This window comes from Orbicella franksi, chromosome 5 (genome assembly GCF_964199315.1).
Source record: "Orbicella franksi chromosome 5, jaOrbFran1.1, whole genome shotgun sequence".
Classification (NCBI taxonomy): domain Eukaryota; kingdom Metazoa; phylum Cnidaria; class Anthozoa; order Scleractinia; family Merulinidae; genus Orbicella; species Orbicella franksi.
The window spans coordinates 12,128,898-12,153,040 of NC_138149.1; the positions used below are offsets into that span (position 1 = coordinate 12,128,898).

At 39.8% G+C, this 24,143-nt stretch overlaps 1 protein-coding gene across 3 annotated transcripts; it reads left to right on the top strand.

Moving 5' to 3' along the window:
- The first annotated feature begins 527 nt into the window (after positions 1 to 527).
- LOC145486291 (crt homolog 1-like) lies at positions 528 to 24,143 on the top strand. Of its 3 annotated transcripts, none has more exons than XM_081464930.1 (9): positions 528 to 1,345; positions 4,149 to 4,327; positions 7,556 to 10,426; positions 14,281 to 14,999; positions 16,698 to 16,887; positions 18,752 to 18,945; positions 19,278 to 19,437; positions 20,105 to 20,250; positions 21,642 to 24,143. In XM_081464930.1, exons 4-9 carry the CDS (start codon positions 14,482 to 14,484, stop codon positions 21,820 to 21,822), a joined length of 1,389 nt encoding a protein of 462 aa, XP_081321056.1. In that variant the 5' UTR covers positions 528 to 1,345; positions 4,149 to 4,327; positions 7,556 to 10,426; positions 14,281 to 14,481; the 3' UTR covers positions 21,823 to 24,143. The 3 variants fall into 3 exon arrangements, with proteins under 3 accessions (XP_081321056.1, XP_081321057.1, XP_081321054.1); XM_081464931.1 differs by having other exon boundaries at positions 7,556 to 8,632; XM_081464928.1 differs by having other exon boundaries at positions 7,556 to 14,999.

Genomic DNA, 24,143 nt, shown 5'->3' on the forward strand with positions numbered 1-24,143 from the left:
GGTGTTTATTCCTTTTTGTCAGTTTTCGCGCCCTCGTTAGCGTTTCTTTGCTGTTTCATCTTCATTAGCGCCTTTCTAACTTTCTATAGTTTTATTTTCCGCATGTTCTAGCGTATTTTCCATATCATAGCTTTGCAGTACAGTTTTGGGGCAGTTCATTTTGGTCCGCGCTTAGCGCAGTTCTATTTAGCTTTCGTGCTAGTCTCTTCGCGTCATTCGCAGTCCGTTTCACAACAGTTTTCTCTGGCCGAAACAATGTAAGTGTAATTCACAGTCCTCGTTTTGCAGTTTTGTTATTTCTTTATTCGAATTTAGCTTAGTCGCAACTTGTAACTTTTGCTCTTTTACTGTTTTAGTTTCAACCCACGCTGTTTGTATCCACGCTGTTTGTATCCACGCTGTTTGTATCCACGCTATTTGCATCTACGCCGCTCGTATGCACACTCTTTGTACCACGCCGTTTTGATTTGTGGAGTTGTTTATTAAAGGCCAAGAGAGTTTTTTACGCTTATTGCAGTTTCAACGGGTCATTACAGACTTTCGTAGATACTTCCAAACGCTTTGACAAACATTTACAAAACCGCAACATTCAGCTCCGGTCAACACGAATTTAACATTCGGCTGGTGCGCTAGTGGTCAGTCCCTATCGCGATCTAACCATGATGCCATTGGTTCCTCAATCAGTTTGGCCCATATGATTTATCACGCATATTGGTCGATTAGGGCTTAAGCTGGGCCAGTATTGGCCCATTGTGACCCATATTGGGCAATAACAACCCAACGTGAGCTATATTTGCCGATATTGGCCCAGGATAACCAACAAACCAGCGGCCTCAGCGTAGTATCAGGCGATATTCGGCGCGATTTCCCGGGACAATTGTCAAATACAGTATGTCAAAATATACATCCCTGGGAACTACTATTGCCCAATTTACCAATCTTTGAAGAAACATAGATACAGCCTCTAGTGGTATGAAATTTTGATGTACCGGCTTTAAACCCAGGCCGCGTTGTATCTCGCGCCGATAAAATATGTCCTCTTTGCAAGCCCATTCGCCAGAAATAGCAATGAGTCGCGCCTCTGGGGAAGAGTTGAAATCGGGGAACATGTCGGCACGCCCCGCGCCGCGTGTGTTTCCTTCGGGCTCTTCCGCTGGACTCTATGCGGTTCTAATGTATGGTTACCAAGCAAGCTCGAGATGCTGCAAAGCAATCTTCATTTGTATCCAGCATCACGATTTTCAGAAAAAAGAGAGTTTTTGTAATTTCAGTGAAAGTGACATGGATCTTAGGAATAGTGTACTTCACATCAGATTTCGGATTTCTAAGAGGCGATCCACCTAAGGTATGTCAGTGGCTTATTTTAATTCGTCTGCACGGAGTTAGGATATAATTATTACATAAGCTGAAGATTTAAATAATTTGACTAAATTTCGAATTTGTCTAGATCGACCGGTCTCGCGATAATAAAACAAATCTGGTAAAGAAATGAATGTACAGTTGATTGAACTTAACGATGGAATACCACTGAGACTTTAAAAAGTGCTGTTATCTGCGTCAAAGGTTTCCATACTTTGTGTTTGTCGAGTTCTTTTTGGATGCATGTAAGGATCCTTATGAATTTTTGAATGTTTGTTATGCTTTTCAACTTTCATCTCTTTTTACAACTTCTCAAACCAAAGGGTGAATGTATGCACGCAGATAAATTTGACCAAAGGAGATTTTCCATAGATATCCTCGTGCGGAAACATAAGCTTAAAATTTACATTGCTTTTAAAACTTAAGATTAGTTTAATATCAGTAAAAAAATTTACGACGTGTAATTAACAAATTTACTTCAGTTTTCATGCGTCTGTTCTGTCATTAATCATGAATTTCGTCATAACATTGTCAAAGTAGCTGTGGATCTACAAAGTGAGAGCTGAACGGATCTGCCGACTACTTTGACTATGATATGACAAAATTCATTGTCAATAACAAGACAGACACATGAAAAACTGACGTCAAATTGTTTTTACAATACCAAATTGTCAAATTGTTCGCTCTTGCTCATTGACGGATCACATTATAAAATCATGTCTGTCTGCTTATTGGCAATGAAAATTAGTCAATGAACGCGTGAGAATTTCTGCAGTTATCATAAAATATCAATTTTGGCAGCATTTTGTTGACATGCGGCTAGTGTGCTAAAATTTATTAATAAGGAATTAGAAGTTTTCACCAGTTCAATCTGGCAAAGCTCTTATTACGCATCTGAAAAGGCTACTTGCTGGTAAATTAAGTCTTAATTCAATATAACATTTTTGAAAAGAAATGGTGAAACAATCCTCCATAGGTAAAAAGATGGTGGCTGTACATTTTACCACAATACCATGCGAGCCTAATACAGCCCGTAAAGTACAAAAAAAGCTACATTTTTGCGGTATTTTTCCTCTTGCTAGCCACATTGTGTATTCTAGGTTTGAAGGTTATAAAATGTTTCTTTGCATTTTTATGAGCATTGTCTAAGTTACGGTGTGCTAAGAATTATGGGTAAATGTACCAGTCGCCATCTTTTTACCTACAGCAGATTGATGTTAGTACACAAACATTATTAATCATTCAGAAGGAAATTTGAGGTGTATAGGCTCAGATATAACTAAACTTAATTTCCTAAGATCTTTACACATGATATTATCAGTGATTGAATACCATGCAGCTCTGAAATATTACATCTCTGTTGACAAAAAAGTAAATAACTTTAAATCTGTTATGAGTTAATGTTTGGTGAAATTTGCCTTTCACTTAGACTTTCTGAAAAGTCCTTCGTCTTGTTTATTCAGTTTACGTGTACCTTTCACTAGAATGTGTTCATCTTCTACTTACAGTAACAAAAACTGAAAATAATTGATTCTAAATAGTAGGTTAGTTTGTTTATATAAACTAGCTTTATTCTAGAACTTTATATTTGGCTTCATCCTCAGTCCAGCTAGGTGGGGTTCTGACAAGTTTATTTTGGGTACCAGTAAAAATTTTCAGTAACATGTTTGTTTGTTACTTCAATTATGAATTCTTCCATTTTTAATTATAACATGCCCTGTATTGTTTTACGAAGTACCACACAGCCTTGTGGCCAAGTAGGAATTTTGTACTTCTCAATACCATTACACTAATATTTATCTTAAGGTTCTAAATTATGTGCAATTTAATTTAAAGAAGAGGTCGACCAAATTTTGAAGTCATTTGATTTCCAAAAGGCAAATTGTGTTTGCATGTTGTGCTTAGAGAAAATGTACGAGGAGGCTTTTTGGCCAGAACACGACTGCTTTTACAGTATAGTAGGGCCATACCCTCACAATATTAAAATAACCCTTTTTAAAGGGCTGAATGTAGCATCCACATGTTGTAGGTCAAAATGAAATCCAGGTTAACATGAAATTCCTTTGTCTCTTAACCCTAATTATACTGTCTGAAGACAAAGATAATTGAGAGTCAAACCAGGTCAAAATCATCTTAACCTGAATTTCATTTTGACCTACAACATATATATTCTCCCACCCAGTCCTGATACATACTTTATACATGTACTGCAATTAAGGAGAATTAAATACTTGAGTATGATATGATTATTTTTTAGTCTCATGAATTTTACAATGTGTTGTTTCACCTCTGAAAATTTCATGTTAGCAATCCTTTTATACACCTCCCATGACACCTGAGCCCTTCTGTATTACTACCAACAGGGCTGCCTGCCTTTACAGTTAACTTTTCCGTGACCTTATTTTTCACAATAACCTCATCAAGACTCTCTCTTTAGCATCAGGCACTTCAAACTAGATCATGCTCCTTCTGCTTCTGTTGCAGTTTTTTTTTTTTTTTTTCCCGAAAGGTGGAGTATTCAATGAATATAATGTATCTGCTCCATACCTGTGGAAATCCAATGTAAATTGCAGTTACTTTTCTCCTCAAAATTGTGGCATTTGAGAATCTCTCTCCCTGTACGTGGATCTCACATGGATATTTTCTTGAACTGTTCAGATTCTAAATTGTTTTAGTTATTTATACCAGTACCTGATAATCGAAAGGTATTTTTAAAGGTCTGCTCACATGACTCCAATTGCCAAGGGCTAGTACAATGGTATTCAATTAATTCATTAATGTCTTATTAGTATATCCATGAAGAAGAAGAAGTGAGGAGCCCACTATAATTTTAATGAAGAAGCTGATACGAGCTGAAAGGTGTGGCATTGGAAGGAGGAGAGGACAGGTATAACAGAAATCAATTTAATCAGGCTTCCAGTGATGCTCTTGGTGGAGACAGAAGTATTCCAGACACAAGAAACTCACAGTAAGTTTAATTTGAAATCTTGTTGAAAATTTGTATTTCTTTATTTGTCAAGTGGTCTCAGAGTTTTTTTTTTATTACATTGCATTACATACACAACGTACATTAACAATAGTTACAATAAGATACCACAATGCAAACTGTTTACAACACGTTTGCAATACCAACATAAGTGGAAGAATATACGTGATGTATATATTTTGTTTATTTTTGGTCCTTTTAAGTGTGTCTAATTTGAGCAGTCTCAGAGTTTCTTGAACGTGTAATCCAGATTGCTGGATTTTCTTGCTGGCTTATTTACTCAAAGAGTTTAAATCCATTTGTGTTGTGTTCTGACAGTCAGTGACCACTTAAGGTGGCCGAACACAGTTTTCGTGCGCGCTTTTGCTGATGCAATTCAGCGTGCACACAAGGATTGAAAAACAAACATGCCTTCAATAGAGCGATCATTTTATTTACTCACCACCCACACTATATGCGCTATTTTTCTCCATTATTGAACGCAGTGTATTGATGCCTTTAGTCTTATATTACAAAGCTATGTTAGAAAAGGTAACGACGCAAAGAACCCAGCAATTCTCAGCTTTTTCTTTGTTACCGAAAGAACCCAGTTAAATGCAGCACATGCGCAGTTGCTCGAAAAATTGAGACCAATTGCTTTTGCAGAAACTTGCCGATTTCTAACGATCCAGTCGATAGAATTTCAAGAAATTTGGCAAAAAAATAATTCAGAAACCACGCGAATGATCTATTGCAAAAAATCTGAATTTTGACATAGGGAATTTTTAATAATACAGAACATGCAGTGAAAACGATTTATGGCGAATTACGAAAGTCGCCTATGTCAAAATTTTATTAGAACAGTGTTCACAGAAGGGATTTAATGTCAATTCATAGTGGGCAAATGATGAAAAAAATCTAACGACTGAATTTTTTTTTTAATAAACAAAAACCATTTTTTAAGCCTTGTTTTTAACCAGCCCCGTTGCCATGGCAACAGCACTCACCTTAGCCAAAATGTGAGAATAAACCCTTCTGTGGTTAACCTTGACTCTTGCAAAAAACGGGCGCCAAAGCATAAATAGCTTTAAAGTAATGGTGAATTAGGCAGAGGCTCTTAAAAACTGTGTTCGGCCACCTTAAGAGGATGTCAATTGAAATATTCAAGTCTAGAATTGGGCACTAGACAATGTAAATGATGTTTTTCTCCCTGTAGATCTTAGCTTGTAAATTCAATTTCAAGGTGTTTTATGTGTTTCATTTGTAATAACTGCTCTTTTCTGAAGGAAGATGGTACGTACATTTCACCTTCCTGAGTGACTTCTATCATTGCATTTGCTCGCAATATCTCTGGATAGCCACATAGTTTAATACATCTCTTCTAGGGAGCCCCTTTCAACTAAATGAGTTTAGTAAAGAAAGTTTTAAGCAAAATGAAAGTCAGTGACAGAAAAATTGTGAATCCTTTAATATGTGCACAGGATGCACACACATTGTAAGTTCTATGTTGGCCTTTAGTCACTCATGTGCTCAAGTGAACATAATTTATTGTAATTGAAAGCAATGTCTATGAAGAGTCTGAATGTTAAATAAATGTTATTATCTTAAACCATTTTATATGTCAACACTCACTTTTAAACATGGTTCATAGTCTTGGTGGACAGGGGATATTAAGACAGATTCTGCCCAAAGTTCGAGCAATAAGTGCAAAAATGATTTACTAAATATCTACTCATAGCACGCTAATTTTGGGAATACTATTTAAAACAACTCACTTTAGTTCGTTTCTGTAAGTGACCCTGCGATTGAATTCTCAAGCATTCTCCAGAAAGTTTACCTAATGTCAAACCTTGTAAGAATGCTTAAAGCGTGTGTTTTTGTGTTTTTAACTAACACGACACGTCTGTTTTAATTGAAATACGGATAACGTAAAGTTCAATTTTCTCTCATGGGATCAGCTTGAGAGCTTAAGTCTCAATAAAATCTTCTTAACTGTATTCAAAATATTACCATGAGGTTTTTTGAGTAACTTAATTTCTGCCATAATTACTCGCCGCATGTCCCGCAGAAATCATCTTATTAATTAACCTGCAAAACCTGACCTTTCTTCAGGCTGTCCCCTCTAGACCAGTTGATCCTATTTGAGTACACTGAAGGATAGATCTGAGGGATAGATCTACTATAAAATAAATGTACTTATCCAAGCTTTGTTTCTTGAAAGTGGATTGCAAGTCCTTTTCTTGTCTAAGAGAACAGATTAATACTGACAATATACTTGTGCATGTCCTTGTTTATTTGTCTCAATCTTTATTTTTTTGTGATGCCAGGTGCAGACACCATGAATACCCTAATCTGTAATTATAACATTTCATGATGAAGGCAGATCAACACTTCTTAGAACTATTTCAAGGTAGCTTAATAAAGATTTCTCTTTTGTCTGAATACTCTTCACATTTTCATATTTAGAGATATGAGAAACTGTCACTCATGAAAATTTTACATGATTGATTATTTGTATGCTCAAGAATCTTGTGACTAGCCACCCATCCACATAACAACTGTGCTTTGTCTTGATTCACTTAATGTAGGGACAGGCTGGTAAAAAAAAAAAAAAAAAAGTAAACAGATCTAGGATATGAAGATAATTAGAGAGTTTAGATGTAATTTTAAGAAACAACACAACGTGTTTTAAATACATGTACATGTTTCAACAGAATCTTCTGTCATCTTCAGTTTAAATTACAAAGAACAGAGTTGAATAGTATATAGTGTGTGCAAAATGTTAATTGCATATAAGAACAAAAGGAAACAAGACAATGTAAAATATTATAGAGAAAGTTTTACATTAACATGATAAAGTTGATGATTTAGTGTAGGTTTTTAGAGTTTAGACTTAGAATAAGGCAATTGGGATTCTGGGATATACTATGGTTTATTAGTGATGAATTGAAGTGTGGGTATTTATAAAAAGTAACAAAGATAGTGGAGGTGTTTAGACTAAAATAAGGTTGCATTAAAAGTAATCAAGCTCATGCAGTCTGGTCTAGTGGCAAGCCTGTAGCCAAACTGTCTGGGTATCTTACCTTGGTTAAGACTTGTAGGGTAACATGTACTGTAAATATGGTGTGAGTTAATATACACATGATGCATGTTTTCCTTATTGATTTTCAGCATTAGCTTTTTTTTTTATTATTTCTTTTCTTTGTAAATTTCCCATGTTCTTCTTTTCAGCATTTGAAATACAAGTCCTCCAAGCTTAACAAAAGAAATAATATTGACCAGTGGATGATTACAGTGACCATTGTGAGTTCTCTTTATAACATACCGGTACTCTAGTATTAATTTTAAAAAGAGAAAACTACATTCAATTTAAATTAATTGATGGCAGAGTATACTAGCCCTCTTTGACTAAGCCCATTTATTATTGCCTAGCTCAGTCATAGTCTTTTTCATTGCTGTTGAATGTACAGCCACAACAGCCCATTTTTCATGTGGGCTAATTATCTTGAGCAACAGACTCCAGTCCTTCTGAGGGCGTAGTTAATTAGCCACAACTGGGTCATCATTATAAGGCCAATAGGATTCAAGGATTTTCAGTGAATATGTTGTAGTTTAATTTTACCCTTGGTCTAATTTTTTCCTCCCTTTGTTTTAAGCTAATTATGATACATTATCATACACTGCCCTACCTCCAAAAAAGGGAGGGAAAAAAAAGGGGATAAAATTGAACCACAGCTGAACAAATACTTTGAGTTACATAGAGTAACAGCAGATTGACTATACCAGCAGATAGACTGCCCACCTGCCTTTTGCATATCACCACCGACATCTATATTTACCCTCTTTAAAAGTAAGTGACAGTCATGCCCCAATTTTGCAACTACAAACCACTTAAATGGCAGGTTGGACATTTGTAGAAATAAGTCCTTAAACTTTGAGTGACTTAATTTTAATTTGCAGGCAGTAACAATCAAAGAAACTGTCTCAACTAATACAACTATGCCTTCGAAAAGGCCAAAAACCAGTCTGGAAAAGCAGAAAATATTATTTAATGTTATTTTATTGTTGTAGTATTTTGTTGAAACATTCTTGCCAGGGACTCCTATACAAAAATGATGTGTGCACAGATAATTTTCTGTTTTGCATAATGGGCATGATCACTCCTTTTAATTTCAGAAGCATTTTTGTTATTGATCGTTTTACGTAATTTAATTTCTTGCTTTTTTTCCTGGCAGCTGCAGCTAATGGAGAACTCTTGGTTGGACTTCCGAAAGGAAACTGAAGTTCTTAGAAATGACAGAAGAGAAGGTACAAAGTTATATTGGCACTTTAAAAACATTGTGCTAACTACAAAATTGAAGACGGATTGTTATGAACAGTTTTAGTTTCGCTGCGTGATCTATGAACATGAACAGGAACAGCCCGCGATTTACGAAGAATGCGTGACTTTGAACAATGCGTGATTATCGAAATATGCGTGATTATTTTTCTATGCATGTTTCTCTGTGGTTTAGCGATTGCGGTTACCTGTATATGACAGCTCATGAACAGCGTGTTTTCCTTTATTACAGCTCATGAATAGCTCGTTTAGGACTAGAATTTTAGGCTTTGATTTCAGTTGCGATCAGCGTCAGTATTGCGAACATTCAATTGTATTCAAGCCTCATCGTATTGGTTCTTCCAAGCCACAGAGATCCACTCTTCAGAATCTACTAATAAACTACAATAAAGATTAAAGAATCTCTGGTGGTTTTATACGTTTGTCGCCTTCTGCACCAAGGATTGGTTATTTAACTTGCAGTAATTTATTGCAAGTATTGTGTTTTCTTCCTTAGGTCTCTGCTAAGTATTTTTGTAAGAAGAGAATAGGATGTAGAAAGACGACTGTTTTTGTACATTCTGCCTTGAGATAATTTTTGTACACTAAATGATCTGCTTCTTATTGCAAACGAGTGATCTAGCAAGCAAATGCAAATGTATCAAAGTGGAAGTTTATTTTAAAGGAGTTGTTGCTTGAGTATCTATCTGTTAGTGCTGCTGCATTGTAATACTATTTTTATTGATATACAAATTACAGGGTTTAATACATACTTCTACTACTGCTACAAGAAATTGTCAACAATAGCAACCGTTGTTTCCAGCGATGAATGTACTGAACAATTGTTGGTAAAGCGTGTAAACATCTTTGTATCTCTTCGATAAACTTCGGAAATCTCGGGACTAAATTTCAGAAAATGACTGTAAATTTTCTGGGCAATCTTGAGGGAATGCTTAGAATATATGTAATCATTTAGTTTTTTATGTAAACTACAACAGGGTCTCTGCAATTTGAAAATATGAAGACTTCGGCGCGCTCAAGTTGATCTTGTTGATTCGAATCACCATGGGTGATCCCTAGTCTCCCACGCTGTCAAACGACTACGTGGGAAGGTACATGATCCCCGACGTGATAAAACTTACATACGTGCGATCGCGTTACTCTGTTGTCACGCTGCCATTCAAATCCTATCCGCGAGCGGCGAATAGGATGTCAACAGCAGTGTAACCCTATCGCATGTATGTAGTGTGATCACGTCCCGGGGAATTCGCATCAACAAGATCGATTCGCGCTGCAATTGCACGATGAATTTAACTGGTAATACGGTCAAATAGGACTCCTCTGCTCCCTGTGCCCAAGTAGTGAGAAACACTCGCCTGCGCCTCTTGCTTCTTCGGACGTTCTTTGGCTGTTGGATTGCGTGACAGATCACACTTGCAATTGCTCACTACACAAGCTTGCGAGAACATCCGGTAACTCCAGCCGAAAAAACCGGATGCTCTCGGATGCTAACTCAAAATACCAGTCCACTAACAGAGACATAAATTCTTCAGAGTTACAGTTACCCTTAGCATGCATTAGCGACTTCGCAGTAGTGGCAATTTCCGTTGTTGGTGCGGACATGCATGACGTCAGTCTTTTGCATGCGCCTAGTCACACACGCTTAGTTACATGAGCCGGGTCGTGCTTAGTCCGCGTTTTAAATCGTCGAATTGAATGTTGACAACGCTTCCAGACTAGATTCATTGAATTGGAACTTTGCTTTATGCTTTAGAAGCAGTACGGTAAGTTGTTTCCCTATGAATTTTTTGTCCTTGATTTCGCTTTTTCATTTGTCCTTTGATACCCCTTGAAAACCCTGACCGAGTAGTGATATTTGTAGTATATTAATCGTTTGTGATTTTATTTTAACTGTACGTATTGTAAAATTTTCATATACTAGAAATTTGTATTTAATCATGATTTACCGCTGGCTGCCTCACTTTTTAACCGGCGATATCAATTAAAGCACGTAACTATGTATTTTATATGCATTTGTGGCTTCTCTTCCATTCGGATCGGCTGGCGCCGACGTTAACCCGGCATAAATCATGCTTCGAATGGTTGCGCCTAATAGAATGTACTAAACATTTCTATTTGTTACGCTAGCTTGCGTTTAGTTTTGACCTCGACGTACTGGTGATTATTCAAATTTAATAGTAGTAGTTGAATCGAGTAGTTGTAATAAAAACAGTGATTTCTCTTGGTTCCTCAGTTTCCGCATGTTCCGCGGTTCCGCGGTTCCTCGGTTTGCAGTTCCACAAGTTAGTAATCTATACACACGGACAAGTTGACAGTACGGGAAGTTGTTTATTAATGACCAAAAAACCTGACCGAGTTGTGATATCAGTGGATTCTCTTCCATTGGATCCCGGCATTCTCAATCCATAATAATTAATCGATTATTACCGATTGGTCCTATAAAGCGATGAAAATCTTGAAAACGACAAAAATCGATAGAAATCGATAATAATCGATGAAAGTTTATAGTCACACTCACCTTAATCTTCTCGATTTCCGAATATTTTAATAAATCGATTTTAATCGATTAAAAATAGCAATTAATATTGCTATCGATTAATATGGATTATCGATTTTTCAGCGATTGGGCACGCCCTGATTGCATCGACAGAAGAGAAAGTAACGCGGTCTTCTTGAGCACGTGATTTGATGTGTTTATTATCATGTGTCTCCAATCGTAAGAACTTTAGGGCGAATGTTGCTGCGTACCAAACGGAACTATTTTTTGTCATACAATGTTATTCTATAAACAACCCAACGTTGATGAAATTGAACGTACTGGGATGATTTTTGTCCGTCGTGGTTGAGATTCCTCGGTGACGAACATCGAAGCCACATATGAACCACGAATGGCTATCTGTAAAATAACAACGGAGAATGAAGGAAGGGACGGGGATTGGGTACTGGAGAATCTCTAACATAGGGAATCTCCGAAACGGAGAATCTTTAAAATTGGGAATCTCTAAAACGGGAAATCTCTACATCAAATAATCGAACCCAATCGAGTAACCTTAATACCACCATGAATCCGACGTCGACCATTGTTTTGCGTGACATCCAGCCTCAAATCGAACGCGATCGAACCTAATCGCACTCAATCCAATTAATTGAACTTAATTGAATGTTCGATTGCTTTCGATGGCTCAAAATTTGTTGTCAGAGTTCGATTGAGTTCGATTACCGAACTCAGTCGAACCTAATCGCGTGATTGGGGTTCAAATAAGTTCGATCAAGAGAGAATAAAAGGTCCTTTTATCCTCTCTTGGTTCGATTGAGTTCGATTTGGTTCGATTAGTAGCGTCAGCATATCCAAAGCTATTGATCTTCGATTTCCGCGAAGTTATCGATGACTCGAGTAAATTTCTGGTAGCTAATTTTACTCAAAGTGTAGACACCTGTTGTCTGACTCACCTCCCGTAATCGACCATCTATATGCATGACATTTTGAGTGACCGCCCTTTTGTTGTTGTTTTGAATGAATGAAACTTTATTGCACACTCCCAATGGTTTTTTCAGTGAACAATACAAATCACGATCGCTTCACAGGTAACTCAAGCTCTAGGATATGTATAAATTCCTGGCCTTCGGTCGCGGTGATAAACATTTCAAAAACATGCATTTTACGAACTTGACGTGTCATATGCTAGTCAAACATACATATGTGTGTTGACAGTCTGTAACGTAAACACTGGCGCGCGCACGTAATTTATTAGAGAAAATTATAAGGGTTTGCATGGAGGAAAAAGTATTGAATTTGAAGGCAAAATTAGGAATGATTTGTCCATAAAAATTTCTCACCTAAATTCTTTTCTAGTTCCTTTTGTGTCTTGTGTGGTTTCTAGGTCAATTTGAGGCGGTTTCGTGAGGTTTCTGTTCCAAAATATAGAGAGAAGCCGTTGAAACAGAAACCCCGGCCAAATTCCTTGTAAGTTAAAAATCACTGATAGTGGTAGTAAGATAAAAATCAAATAAAATGTCTGTGCAGTTGCTAAAAATACTTTATTTTTAAAATAACTGACAATTGAAACCCCGATCCCCCGAGCCCCGGGACATAGCGGGGAATTTAACATTTACCCCAGGGCCAAGAAGTCTGTTAAAAGTTCCGTACAGCAGGGGCATCCGAACACCGGAACCAAATAAAGAAACAACTCAAATTGGCAAGTCAAAGGTTCTCGTTTCTATCACTAAAAACTCCAGGTTCGACCGCACTATATTGCTTTCTTCTGCAATCGTCATTTGCTGCGAAAAGTGGCCTTTTAATAGACGTTGTGTTGGGCGTTAGCAAATTGAAAATCGCTAAAACTAGGTAAGAGTTCCATGGATTTTGGTATTACATAAATGCATGGGTGTATTTTTAAACTATAAAATGCAGTTGGATCAGCACATAACATATTACAGTAATGTGATGCTTCAGTGCCCTCAGTGACTCGAGTGTAACTCTCGCCTTGGACATGTTCTGTGCATCCATTCTCCTTGACACCAAATCGTTGCTAACGTCGACCCATTATATCTGATAGGACGGTGGATAGTCGATATCTCAAAGGGCTCGTGAATATTAAAGGTCGATTGAAAGTGCATTAATTTGAAATAAATCTCAAATTAACAGGACGAAAATGCCAGAACCTGTTCTTATAATCCATCAAATATTTTCGCTCGCGCGCGATTAGTCCAAACGCGTCACGTGACCGAATAGTCCCCAATTTTCAAAACTGCGCGTGTTGCGAGAAATATTTGAAGGATAATAAACACAATAGCCTCCATTTGACTTTGAAAATATGTTCGGATATTTGTCCTTGAACATTGTCTGTTCCTCAAAGATCGCAGTTTTCCTCGAGCTACGCTCTCGGAAAACTGTTCGCTTCTCGGAACAGATAATGTCGGACAAATATCCGAGCATATTTTCGCGCCAAATGGAGGCTATTGTTCATTTATTCAAAATACTCTGTCAACAATAATTCAATCCGTATCAACTCAACCATATTAGTTACCTACAGCAATTGGGCAGGCAACTTGCCGTTAAAATAGGTATCTCCGTCAAAAATATTCTAACTTTAAATATTCTAACCTTAACTACAGTATTCTGGAATACTTTAACGATTCAAGTTTGATCAAAATTAACGATTTAACTTTGATTCAATCCGTACAAACGTATTAAATTGCTTCAAAAAGCGTCCTTTTCCTCGGGTGCACTATACACAGCTGGATTTCACTCGAGTATGGCTAAAAAAGAAACCGATATCAATGAATTAAAAACGTTCGAACCTCTCTCTTCACCGACATCATCTTTGAAGACGAGAATTCGGTTTAGTCCCAGCTGTTAAATCCCGGCTGTTGTCCCCGCTTCCGGTGATCGCACGTGCTGTTAAATCGCCGCCCCACGCCTCCGGCATAGGTATAATAGTTTCGACCACTTCCCTTACAGACATTTTTTTTTTGTTAGATCTACCGGCCCCCGGGGCCAACGCGTCGTTAAAAGTAATCGCGGCTTTGGCCGCGTTAAACCCCCGCTATGTCCCGGGGTTCGGGTGCCGGGGTTTCAATTGACTGATGCATTACTTTGTTGTTGTTTCCATTTTAGACATGGTTAGCACGTGTGTGCAGGGTGCCCAAAGGACGCGGGCAAGAACGCTCCGATGCAACATGTGATAAACATTTGATGTTAAAGGCAATCCCCTCGGGCAGCTTTTATGATTTTTTAAAGATCGGAACAAGAAAAATCTCGTGTCCCAACTGAAACAAAAGACTTGAATTGTTACGGGTCGGTTTTCAGCCGTCAGAAATGACTAAAACTGCTTCCATCGAGTCACCTTTACCGGACGAAACGGTACGTAACCTGTCTGCTGATGTTTCGTCGCAGAAAACGATGTCACTACAAGGAAAACCGAAACGACTGAATGTAGGATTGTGCGAAGTTCCCTTTTTTGTGGCAAATTTGTGCTTTGCAGTTATCGTGTTAGTCGGCGAAGTTGGGCACAAAGTGACTTTGCCAATGTGGTTGGACCACGCAAATGCAACTGACTGCACAGAATCCTCGCTCGACAATTACTTCGTTTTGTCGTTTTCGTCTCTAGTCTTTGTCTTCATATTTGGGTTGGGAACACTGTTCATTCGAGTCTTTTCGCCCAAAGATATTGGCGAGACGGAAAGAAACTTTCCTCATCGGCTGTTTTTCCTTGTTGGACTCAGTGATGCCATTAATGGAGTACTGGTAGTTTTCGCCGCAAAAGGGACCAGAACTCCTCCATATCTACAAGCAATTCTTGGGAATTTTCTAATTCCCCTGACAGTCTTATTCAGGTAGGTGAATTTGCCAGCCTGCATGGCAGGAGTCTCGCGCATCCGTTTCCCTATCTTCTCCTCCCCCACCCCACCCCCCCCCCTTCCACCCCCTGTACAGTGCCTTACACTCGTGCTACAGCGTGCTAGCAAGCTCTCCGCGGACAGCCGTGGGGCCTACTTGCAGACTACGTCAGCCTGTAAGCAGGCTACTTTGTAAGGTACTGGACAAGCGAAGAGAGCGTCAAGACGAAATACTTTGGCGAGCCGAGCGGGGCCCGTAGAGACCCTCTATAAAAGGGGAAAACTCACCCTCATTTATTCTCTTCCCGCGTTCGTTTTGAACCCCATACTCCAAAGAGGAGTCTGTCGACAGGCTAAAGACATACAGGCTCTAGTTTGTAAGTAAGCCGGATCCACAAGAACAAATTGTTCGCAATATTTTCTGAGACAACTTTTCTGCGACAATTTTTATTTGCTCGCGTACATGAGAAAATTTGCTCGAATTTTATACGGCAAATTCGCTTGCTGAAAAACTGGGGGAAAGAAAACTTGATCTTGACTGATCTTGTAGGATGCAGCTTAAAGAGCGCTACAATTTAATGTCTGGTTAAAGTCACGAAACTGATTGAAACCAAAGCGATGTAGCTTTTGGTGTTACGTTTCGAAGTCTGGGGAGCGCACATTCTGGTGAAGGGTGCTCCCCTTTTCAGCGAAGCTCGATTTTAATGGAAAGGAAAGTTGAATTGAACCCAGAGTGGCTTTCGAGCAAGGAAATCAAAAGATGGCTCAGCACTTTGCTGATGGCAATTTTAAAACGAGATTTTTGGCGGACCATCATCAAGTGTCGTGGTAATTTTTTCACGTGCGCGACGGAGTGTCTTCCTTCTTTAGCGTGACTCTTGCGAGCCCAGACAAAATCAAATCTGTATCGGTAGTGTGTGGAGAGATCTTGTTCCCTTGAAATTCGGGTAGCTGTGCCGAGGCACCAACAGCAGGAATCTTGATATATGAGAGTTTAAACCTGACAAGTCGCAGAGGAAAAATAATTGGCCGTAATTCCGGCTAAATGTGCTGCGAAAATAGATAACTCACGAGACTGGTACAAAGGGTCATGCGGCTTTTCTTACGCGTCTGTCATAACTTCACCCGTAAGACGAAAGCCGATAGTGGTGACCCCGTCAAGTCTCCCTGAGAGAATTGACAGAATTCCACCGATCACGTCGCCTGTTCCAGGCGTTTAGATTGTGGGGAGCGGCGAAAATCGTCGCGACTGATGAAAGATCTTGCGAGTGCAATCTCTCCCTAGCTTCTCGTTTTTATGCCGCTCGCTCACAATATGTTTTATTCTCACGACGATTTTCGGCGCTCCCCACAATCTGAACAGTTGGAACGCGCTACCAGTCGCGTGACATGATCGCACGAAAAATACACGAAGAAGTACAAGTCTTACACGCACTGGGCCCTATCTTGGTAAAGACTCGCTCTTACAACAAAAGGTGCCCTAATATTGTGACAACTGAATGAACACGGTACATTTTGGGGCCGTTAACAAACCACCCGTAACCGGGCACCACTGGGACTGTGAACCACTGTCCCTCCGCTTACGAGAAGTGGTTATGAATGAAGGGATTTATGTAGCTAATTCTCAATTGCAAACAAGGGGGATCAATTAATGACATACTGACCAATCTCTGAATGTTCTTTATTGCATCACAGACTGATCATTTTGCGCAGGAAGCCCACCCTTCTCAAGCTACTATGTAGTTTCGCTGTGATCATCGGTCTTTTCATCTGCATCATTCCAACAGTGTTTCCCGAAATTGATTCCAAAATCAGCGACGAAACCACTATTGAGATTGACTCTTTCTCCAGGGTGGTGTGGCCGATCATATTCATGCTTGGAAGCGTACGTAGTGTTCTTTGGTTGCTCCCCTTTAAACCAACTAGTCTGCACGTCAAAGGTTTCTATCGTCTGTTATAGTTCACCAGTTAATGTTCTCCAAGTCTGATTGGTTCAAATTGATCACGTGACGTCATCTGCGGAGAGACACTATTCAACAGTTACTCGCCCAAGGCGAAGTAAATGTTGGTGCATATTCCCCGAGACGAAGTCTGTCACTTCCCCCCTAAATTTTCTCTGAGCATAATTGGTTTAATTTGATCGCGTGACGTCATACGCGGAGAGACTATCCTCCGAAAATACCCAGATGGATAGTTTTCATCCCTTGTTTTTCTATTAGCCCTTTTCACGATTAATTTTTCTCATTTGCATTACAATGTCATCCAACGCGGATGCGAGGCAATTTCGGGTTAAAACTACAATCAAGATAGCCCGAAATTGTCTCACACACAGGCTAGATTTTATTGTAATGCAAATGAACAAAGTTAACCGTGAAAAGGGCTATTCATTAACACATTGTAATTTTCTAAGTGCGCTAAGCAGTAAAAAGATAGAGTGTTCCTGCGTGTGTCGGAACTATCAAAGGGGTAGTTGACCCTTAAGCTAGCATATTAACATTTCCAGGGGCCACTATCACTTAAAGCTCCTTGTGTAACCACTAACCAATCAGGTCGCGAGTTACCTGATATCTGTCACTGGGTTATGTTAATAGCTGACATAGGTAAGAGTTAGGAGGCGGATGAGTGGAATAAGTCAAAAAGACGGCTGGAGCCCATACAACCACCTCTAGTCCAAGATTCTTCAAAGTATGACTCTTAGGAAGGCACTTATATGACACTAGGGAGTTTACGAAACCACGACGGCGACGCCGAGGGCAACGTCGATTAGAAATATGAATTTACATTTTACCTACGAATCTCGCGATACTCTAAAGCCATTTACTTTGTTTACCACTGTCAAAACTATCGCAAAACTAACTCCGGAACACAGCGATAAATTTGAAATAAAAATTTAAAAAATTAGCCGTCGCGGTTCACGTTCTCCAGACAACGCAAAATTTGGTCATTTCACGTTGTTAGGGGGCTTAAGCAATGACGACGGCAACGCAAAGGACGACGGCTGGAAAAAAATGGACTTAAATTTTACCTTTGAATTTTGCAATTATCTAGAACTGTTCTGCAAGCCGAGCAGTCTAAGACCCTACTCAAACTAAAGATGTAACGCCAGCGAACAATTCTAGAAGAAAATACGAAAAATTAGCCGTCGTGGCTCACGTTTTTCAAAATACCCAAAACTTGGTCATTTCACGTTGCTGTTTTGCAGAATACGGCGTAGAAATGTACAAAGATTTATAACGCGCGTGCACATGTATTGTTCTGCTCATTAAACCTTTTGTCTGGTGACGTTCTCGTTGCGTCGTCGTCGTCGTGGTTTGCTTAAGATCCCTTATAACGTACGTGTACAGCCATTGTACTGCTCATTAAACCTTTAATTCAGTGACGTTCCCGTTGCCGTCGTGGTTTCGTAAACTCCCTACTGTCTTCTGCCAAACACGAATAGCCAATTACAATTGGGCACGAGTAGACGCCCATTCCTGCTTAGGCTTTTCACGAGGGTAAAAGCGGTGTTTTTTTTTTTTTTTTTTTCAAAAACTTCAAAAATCATCATGCAATGAAGATTCCCTCTCCCTGAAACTCCACATTTTTGTTTGATTGAACTTGAGCCCCTCATCCTTTTGGTCCGCAACTGGTACCGTTCAGATCGCCGGCTCTGGGAAAGATTTTTGACATGGTACCCTCACTAGCCATGTTTTATAGTAATGTGTCTCGTCACAAAATTCTAATTTCGTTTTTTGTTTCTGTAAATTTAGGTTCCAGAAGCTACCATGAGAGTGTATGAGGAGCGTGGTGTAAAGATCGAAGATGACACATCAAATGAGCAAATCAATCTGGTGTACTTTTTATTTTGGACATCAACCTACGAGCTTCTCTCTGTCGCTCTGTTCTTCTGGGTGGATCTCCTTCCGTGGTACGGAGACACTAAGATAAACAATTTTGGAACAAAGTATGTGTATTTCAATTCTAAAAAACTACATACCATAACATGTACCCTCAGAGCAGGTGGTCTTGTTGGCTGACTCTTTTGCGAGCGGCGAAGTCGAAAGCTACGAACTTTGCTTGCAAGCTCACCTGAACAAGCGAGACCGCCTGCTCGCCGGCTACAAAACACGTGACCTGATGCCCAAGGGTTAGTTTCTGAAGAAAATGGGTTGAGCGCTGCGTTGGTGGGAGTGTATGAAAACGAATTTGGTTTCATCAAGAGAGCCACAGGAGTAACCACGAATAACAGGTCGACCTATAAGGGAAAAAACCTACAATTTTCTCTTTTGTTTGCAGATGGAGGACAGGGTTTCAATGTTTCTTCGGTGGGGCAGGCTGTAGTGCTACCCCAGGTATCGCGGGAGGCATTTATATTGTCACACATGTTATGTCGCACGTCGGTGCTGCAAATCTCTTGAGGCACTCAGAAGGAGCAACATTGCTGGCTATTGTAATGGTGAGCGTGGTTACCCAGTAGGGCCGACAGGTTTTAAGCAGCTCATTTTGGAAAAGACTAGGTCCGAGTGGCCGCGCAAGCGATTGTGGAATTGTTTGGGGGGACACGATTGTTTCTTCACAATACCGGCGTCCTCCCAAACAGTCCCACAATCCCTAAGGCGGCACTGTCGATCCCAGTCTTTTCCGAGGAGAGCTTTTCATATTCTACTGATCTGCAGCAGTTTACTGCGAACTCTCCCGATGTATTTCTTAATCTTGTAAACGTTTTCAACACGTTCAGGCGTTTGGAAAATCAAATTTCTGAGATTGAATACTGTCATCGTAAAATTGGATTGTGCCCGAATAACTGAGGGAAGCGGGAGAGGGGAGACGGGAGGGCGAGAAGCGGGGGTTCTGAAAGGGGGTGGAGGCTGGAAAGAAATGATTTATCGGGAGCGGAAGCAACTCGGAAAAATGAGGAATTTGGGAGAGAAAGGTTCAGAAGGCGGGAGAACAGGATACAGGAAGTGGGAGGTTTTGACCCCCCCTATTCCCCCCCCCCTTACCAAACCATCCACAACGAAAAAAAAGTTAAAACAGATGCAAACTAAAAAATTGTGACTTGGTAATGGTGCCTCGCGCGCAACACAGTAACATCGATCAGTAAATTACTTTTTTTTTGGCAGTCACTCGAAACGCCGCTTGGATTCCTTTTCTGGACTTTGTTCAAGGAAGTACCGTTCAAGTGGCAGCCGGAAGGTCACATTGGCACTTGGTTCAGCATCGGTGGGCTGGCCATCATGGTTCCCGCCATTTATATTTACAACACAGGGTAAGTGTTGTCCACCCGCTGTGATTTTAAAAAGAACCTCACCGTGTCAAAATGTAATGCGTGACCTCTCTGTGTGCATAATCTAATTTAGCTCATTTCGTACGTTTGTTAAAAGCAGGAGGTCGTCATGGAAAAGATTAGATTGCCAAACAGTACAAATCCGTATGTTTGAGTTCGTATGAAAGCACGTGATGTTTGAACGTAAAGTCTGAAGCGGGCGATGAAATGGAAAGTGAAACTGTGGGACTAGCAGACTCGCGCAATGCGTAAGATTCCGGACTACTTTTCATTTCGTGATGGTGCTTAAAACTAAACAGATTTCGGTGGTTTCTGAGAAAAGAAAGTATGGAGGTTAAAACCAAACAAATTTCCGTGGTTACTGAGAAAAGAAACGGTATCCGTATATTGAAAAACCGTTTGTTTCAGCGGTTAAATGAGGTGGCAGTTTTGCGGATAACATACGATCTAATTTTGATGGTTCGTTTGTCTGACCTCAGTGCAATTTCTTCGTACACGAAATTCACCTTCTGTTTTGTTGTCCCAAGTATTCATCGATTACAATAGTTCATAGAATCTCGAACATCAAGGAGTTACTATTCACTTACTTTATTATAGAATTAATGAAATCCAGCTACAATTTCAGCGCGATTTGGCTAAGAGAGTCAAGAAGTCCGGCATTGAAATTCGCATTAAGTTTCAAACACATTCGACACCTCTGCGATATCGCGATAATATATCGCCCCTAGATTACACACGCGGCGGAAAACCGCGAATTGAGCGCGACTAAAGTGCAGTTATAGCAAGTAGCACCAGAGAACGCGCAATACTGACATATGTAAATATGCCTTTTGGTTTTCACAACGATTGCACATTATCACTGCTGAGATTTCATAGGAGACTGTTATTGTTGTTGTTGTTGTTTATGCTGGTTTCGACTGAGCGTCGAATGTAATTGTCATCTTAGTTTGTTTTGCATTATTTCGCTATGTGATTGGCCTCTTTTTCAACCAGTGAGTACGAAAAACCAAACCAAAACCACTTGCTGCTACGCACTTTGCCGCCCTCGGCGCCCATTACGTGTAATTTCTCCAACTTATGATTCGTTTATAGCGTTACTTGTTTGCATCCATCATGATTAGTCAGAATATTTGCTCACTTTGGAAAAGACTGGGACCGAGTGGGCCACGCAAGCGATTGTGGGATTGTTTGGGGGGACGCTATTGCAAAGAAACAGTCCCACAGTCCCCCACACGGTACTCTCGATCCCAGTCTTTTCCAAAGTGAGCTGCTTTGGTTTTACGAAATTCATTTGGAACTCGCTCTAAAGGAGGCTTGTAGTCATTCATGGATAAACAATGCGATGGTTCTTGTATTTTGTTTTCTTTTTTCAGTGCGTCAGAGATTTCCGTGGCTCCTGACGAAACAGAGCATCCGTGGGAAAGAAATCACAGTGCCGATTCTTTTTCTGATCTCTACTACTCAGCCACCAATCCAGAAGAACCTCTACTCTCTAACAGCATCCAAGTAACCAGCTATAACTCCTTCAAAAACTCAGTTTCTTCGCTGGTGTAAAGATATTTTAAACCTGTAGCAAACCGTGGGAGAAAATTGAGCCGTGAGAATTCTCCACAAAAGTACGACAAAATTGCATTGAAATAGATACTGAATTAATTTTAGACCGACACAGGACTGTCTTCCAAGTAAATGGCGCCAAGTTGCATTGCGTAGCCTGTTCCAAAGAAATGAAGATGTATTGGATAGCCTGTGCATAGCTGCAGCAAAATTGCTCTGAACTTTTGCGGGCCCTGAATCTTACTGGCTTGTTCCTCGTCGTTAGAGTGTACACAAACCAATTATTTTCATATACTTCATACACAAACCTCAAAATGCATGGTGACGAATAGCCTCGATCTATCTTAACAATGCTTTACTGGCAGGAACAGTGATCAGTACTTAAGTCAAATGGAACTGATGAATTCTAAGATTGTAAATGAGATGTCAACACAGATGACTGGGAATTAAGTTGGGCTCGATCTTGACCTGGCAACGAGCATGCGCGCTTTATAACTCTTTTCCTTCATTTTGATAGAATTTCAAGTGGTTTGTGGAGTATAGTTTTTGTTAATTATTATTTTCTGTTAAGAAAGGAGGTTCATTATTATTTGATCTGTCACCGATGTTTGCGAGTCGTTAGACATTTTTTAAAATTACTTCAAAAACTCATTGGTAATTCATAAAGGAAATACAATAGAAATTAATGTTTAATGATTGTCTTTATATCTGGTATAGACAGGGCTAAATTTTACGTCCGATTTTCGAGACCAAAATAACCCGTAATCAAAATGTTCCTGTAAGAATGAATAGATGTACTATAGCGCAATGGACAGAATACTGTTTACTGAGACTACAAAGAATACGCGTTAGTATGGCGGAGTTTGGGCAGGAAAATCATGCGAGGCCCGCCATGCCCGTGATGTAGCCATGTAACTCAAGTCAGAACATTCAGCGTTGGTAAGGTATTTGCTCAAATTTTTAATATTAAGACTAGCAGCTCTCAGGAATATTCTATATTTTAATTCTGATTTTATCTCAGCGAATATAGTAATTGTAAGTTGTAATTTTATTGTAAATAGTTCCCCACGATCCACATTCGCGTTCCGCGTTCCGAGTTCAAGGTTCCAAGTTTCAAGTTCGGGAAAATTTGTTAAACAAATACTCTCGAGCAATTTTGAGTATTTGTGGCATCAAACTTCATCGGATCTCGAAATCTCGACAGCCTTTGCGATCTCATTCACAGTGCATTTATTTCGGTGTCGAAAGCTTGCATGTTTTGGTCTTGGTCTCGGCGTCTCGGCGACATTCGTCACCCCTAATAATTGCAGCATCATTAGCTTTGAAAAGAGCAGTGTTATGGATTGCTAGCCTGAGTAAACCTCTGGAATCAAAATTAGACCTGATTTCCCATGGTAAACGAAAAATAACAGCCAAATTTTCTTCAAAACGGCTATTTTAGCTCACAAATGAAATCAATTTTGAAATGTTTTTGGCTACGCATAGCTAAGATAATAAAAGGCCTCTATGAGGACATGTGCTTACTGGTATTTAAATAGAATGATGTTGACAGTCAAACAAGACAGGGTAGGTAGAAAACGCGGGACCGGGCTCCCGGGGTGCGGGGTCTTGGGGTGCGGGGTCCCGGAGTGAGGAAAACACGGGATGTGGGGAACACGGGGTCTGTTGGAAAACACGGGGTCTGATGGAAAACACGAGGTCTGGTGGGAAGCACGCGGTCTGGTGGAAAACACGGGATCTGGTGGAAAACACGGAGTCTGAGTACAAAACACGGTGTCTGAGTGGAAAACGCGGGGTCTAAGTGGAAAACACGGGGAATTTTCCTCGCTAAAATGAGAAGCCAAAATTTTGAATTTAATGGTAAAGTAACACCTAGAATGGGTGAAACTCTGCCTTCAGTGGCAGAGTATTTTGATGTTTCAGTCCTGGGTTCACTTAACTTTATGTGCGTTGTGGCAAAATCAACGCCGCCGACAAATTAGCGCCCGCTTCTTTGTTTACTCAAATAACAAAAAAATCTATTTAGCTCACACTCAAGGAAACGTGAATTACTAGCACTTCGTGGAAATTTTGGTCACTATAACTAATGCTTTTAGTTTAAAATATACATATAGTGGAGAAAGCGTCACCTACTCGGTACGGCAGTGTTTTGACGAGCGAGATGTTTATAAAGTCGGTTTGGCTGTAACGTCTCGAGCATATGTTTTTAAATCCTGTGTTCTATTCCCCTCCGGCTCCTTATTTCTTATTTCGTTCCGCAGCCACTGAGCTTGTGCCTCTGCTCTGGTAGTCGCTGTACGTAATTGCAGCAAATAAGATGT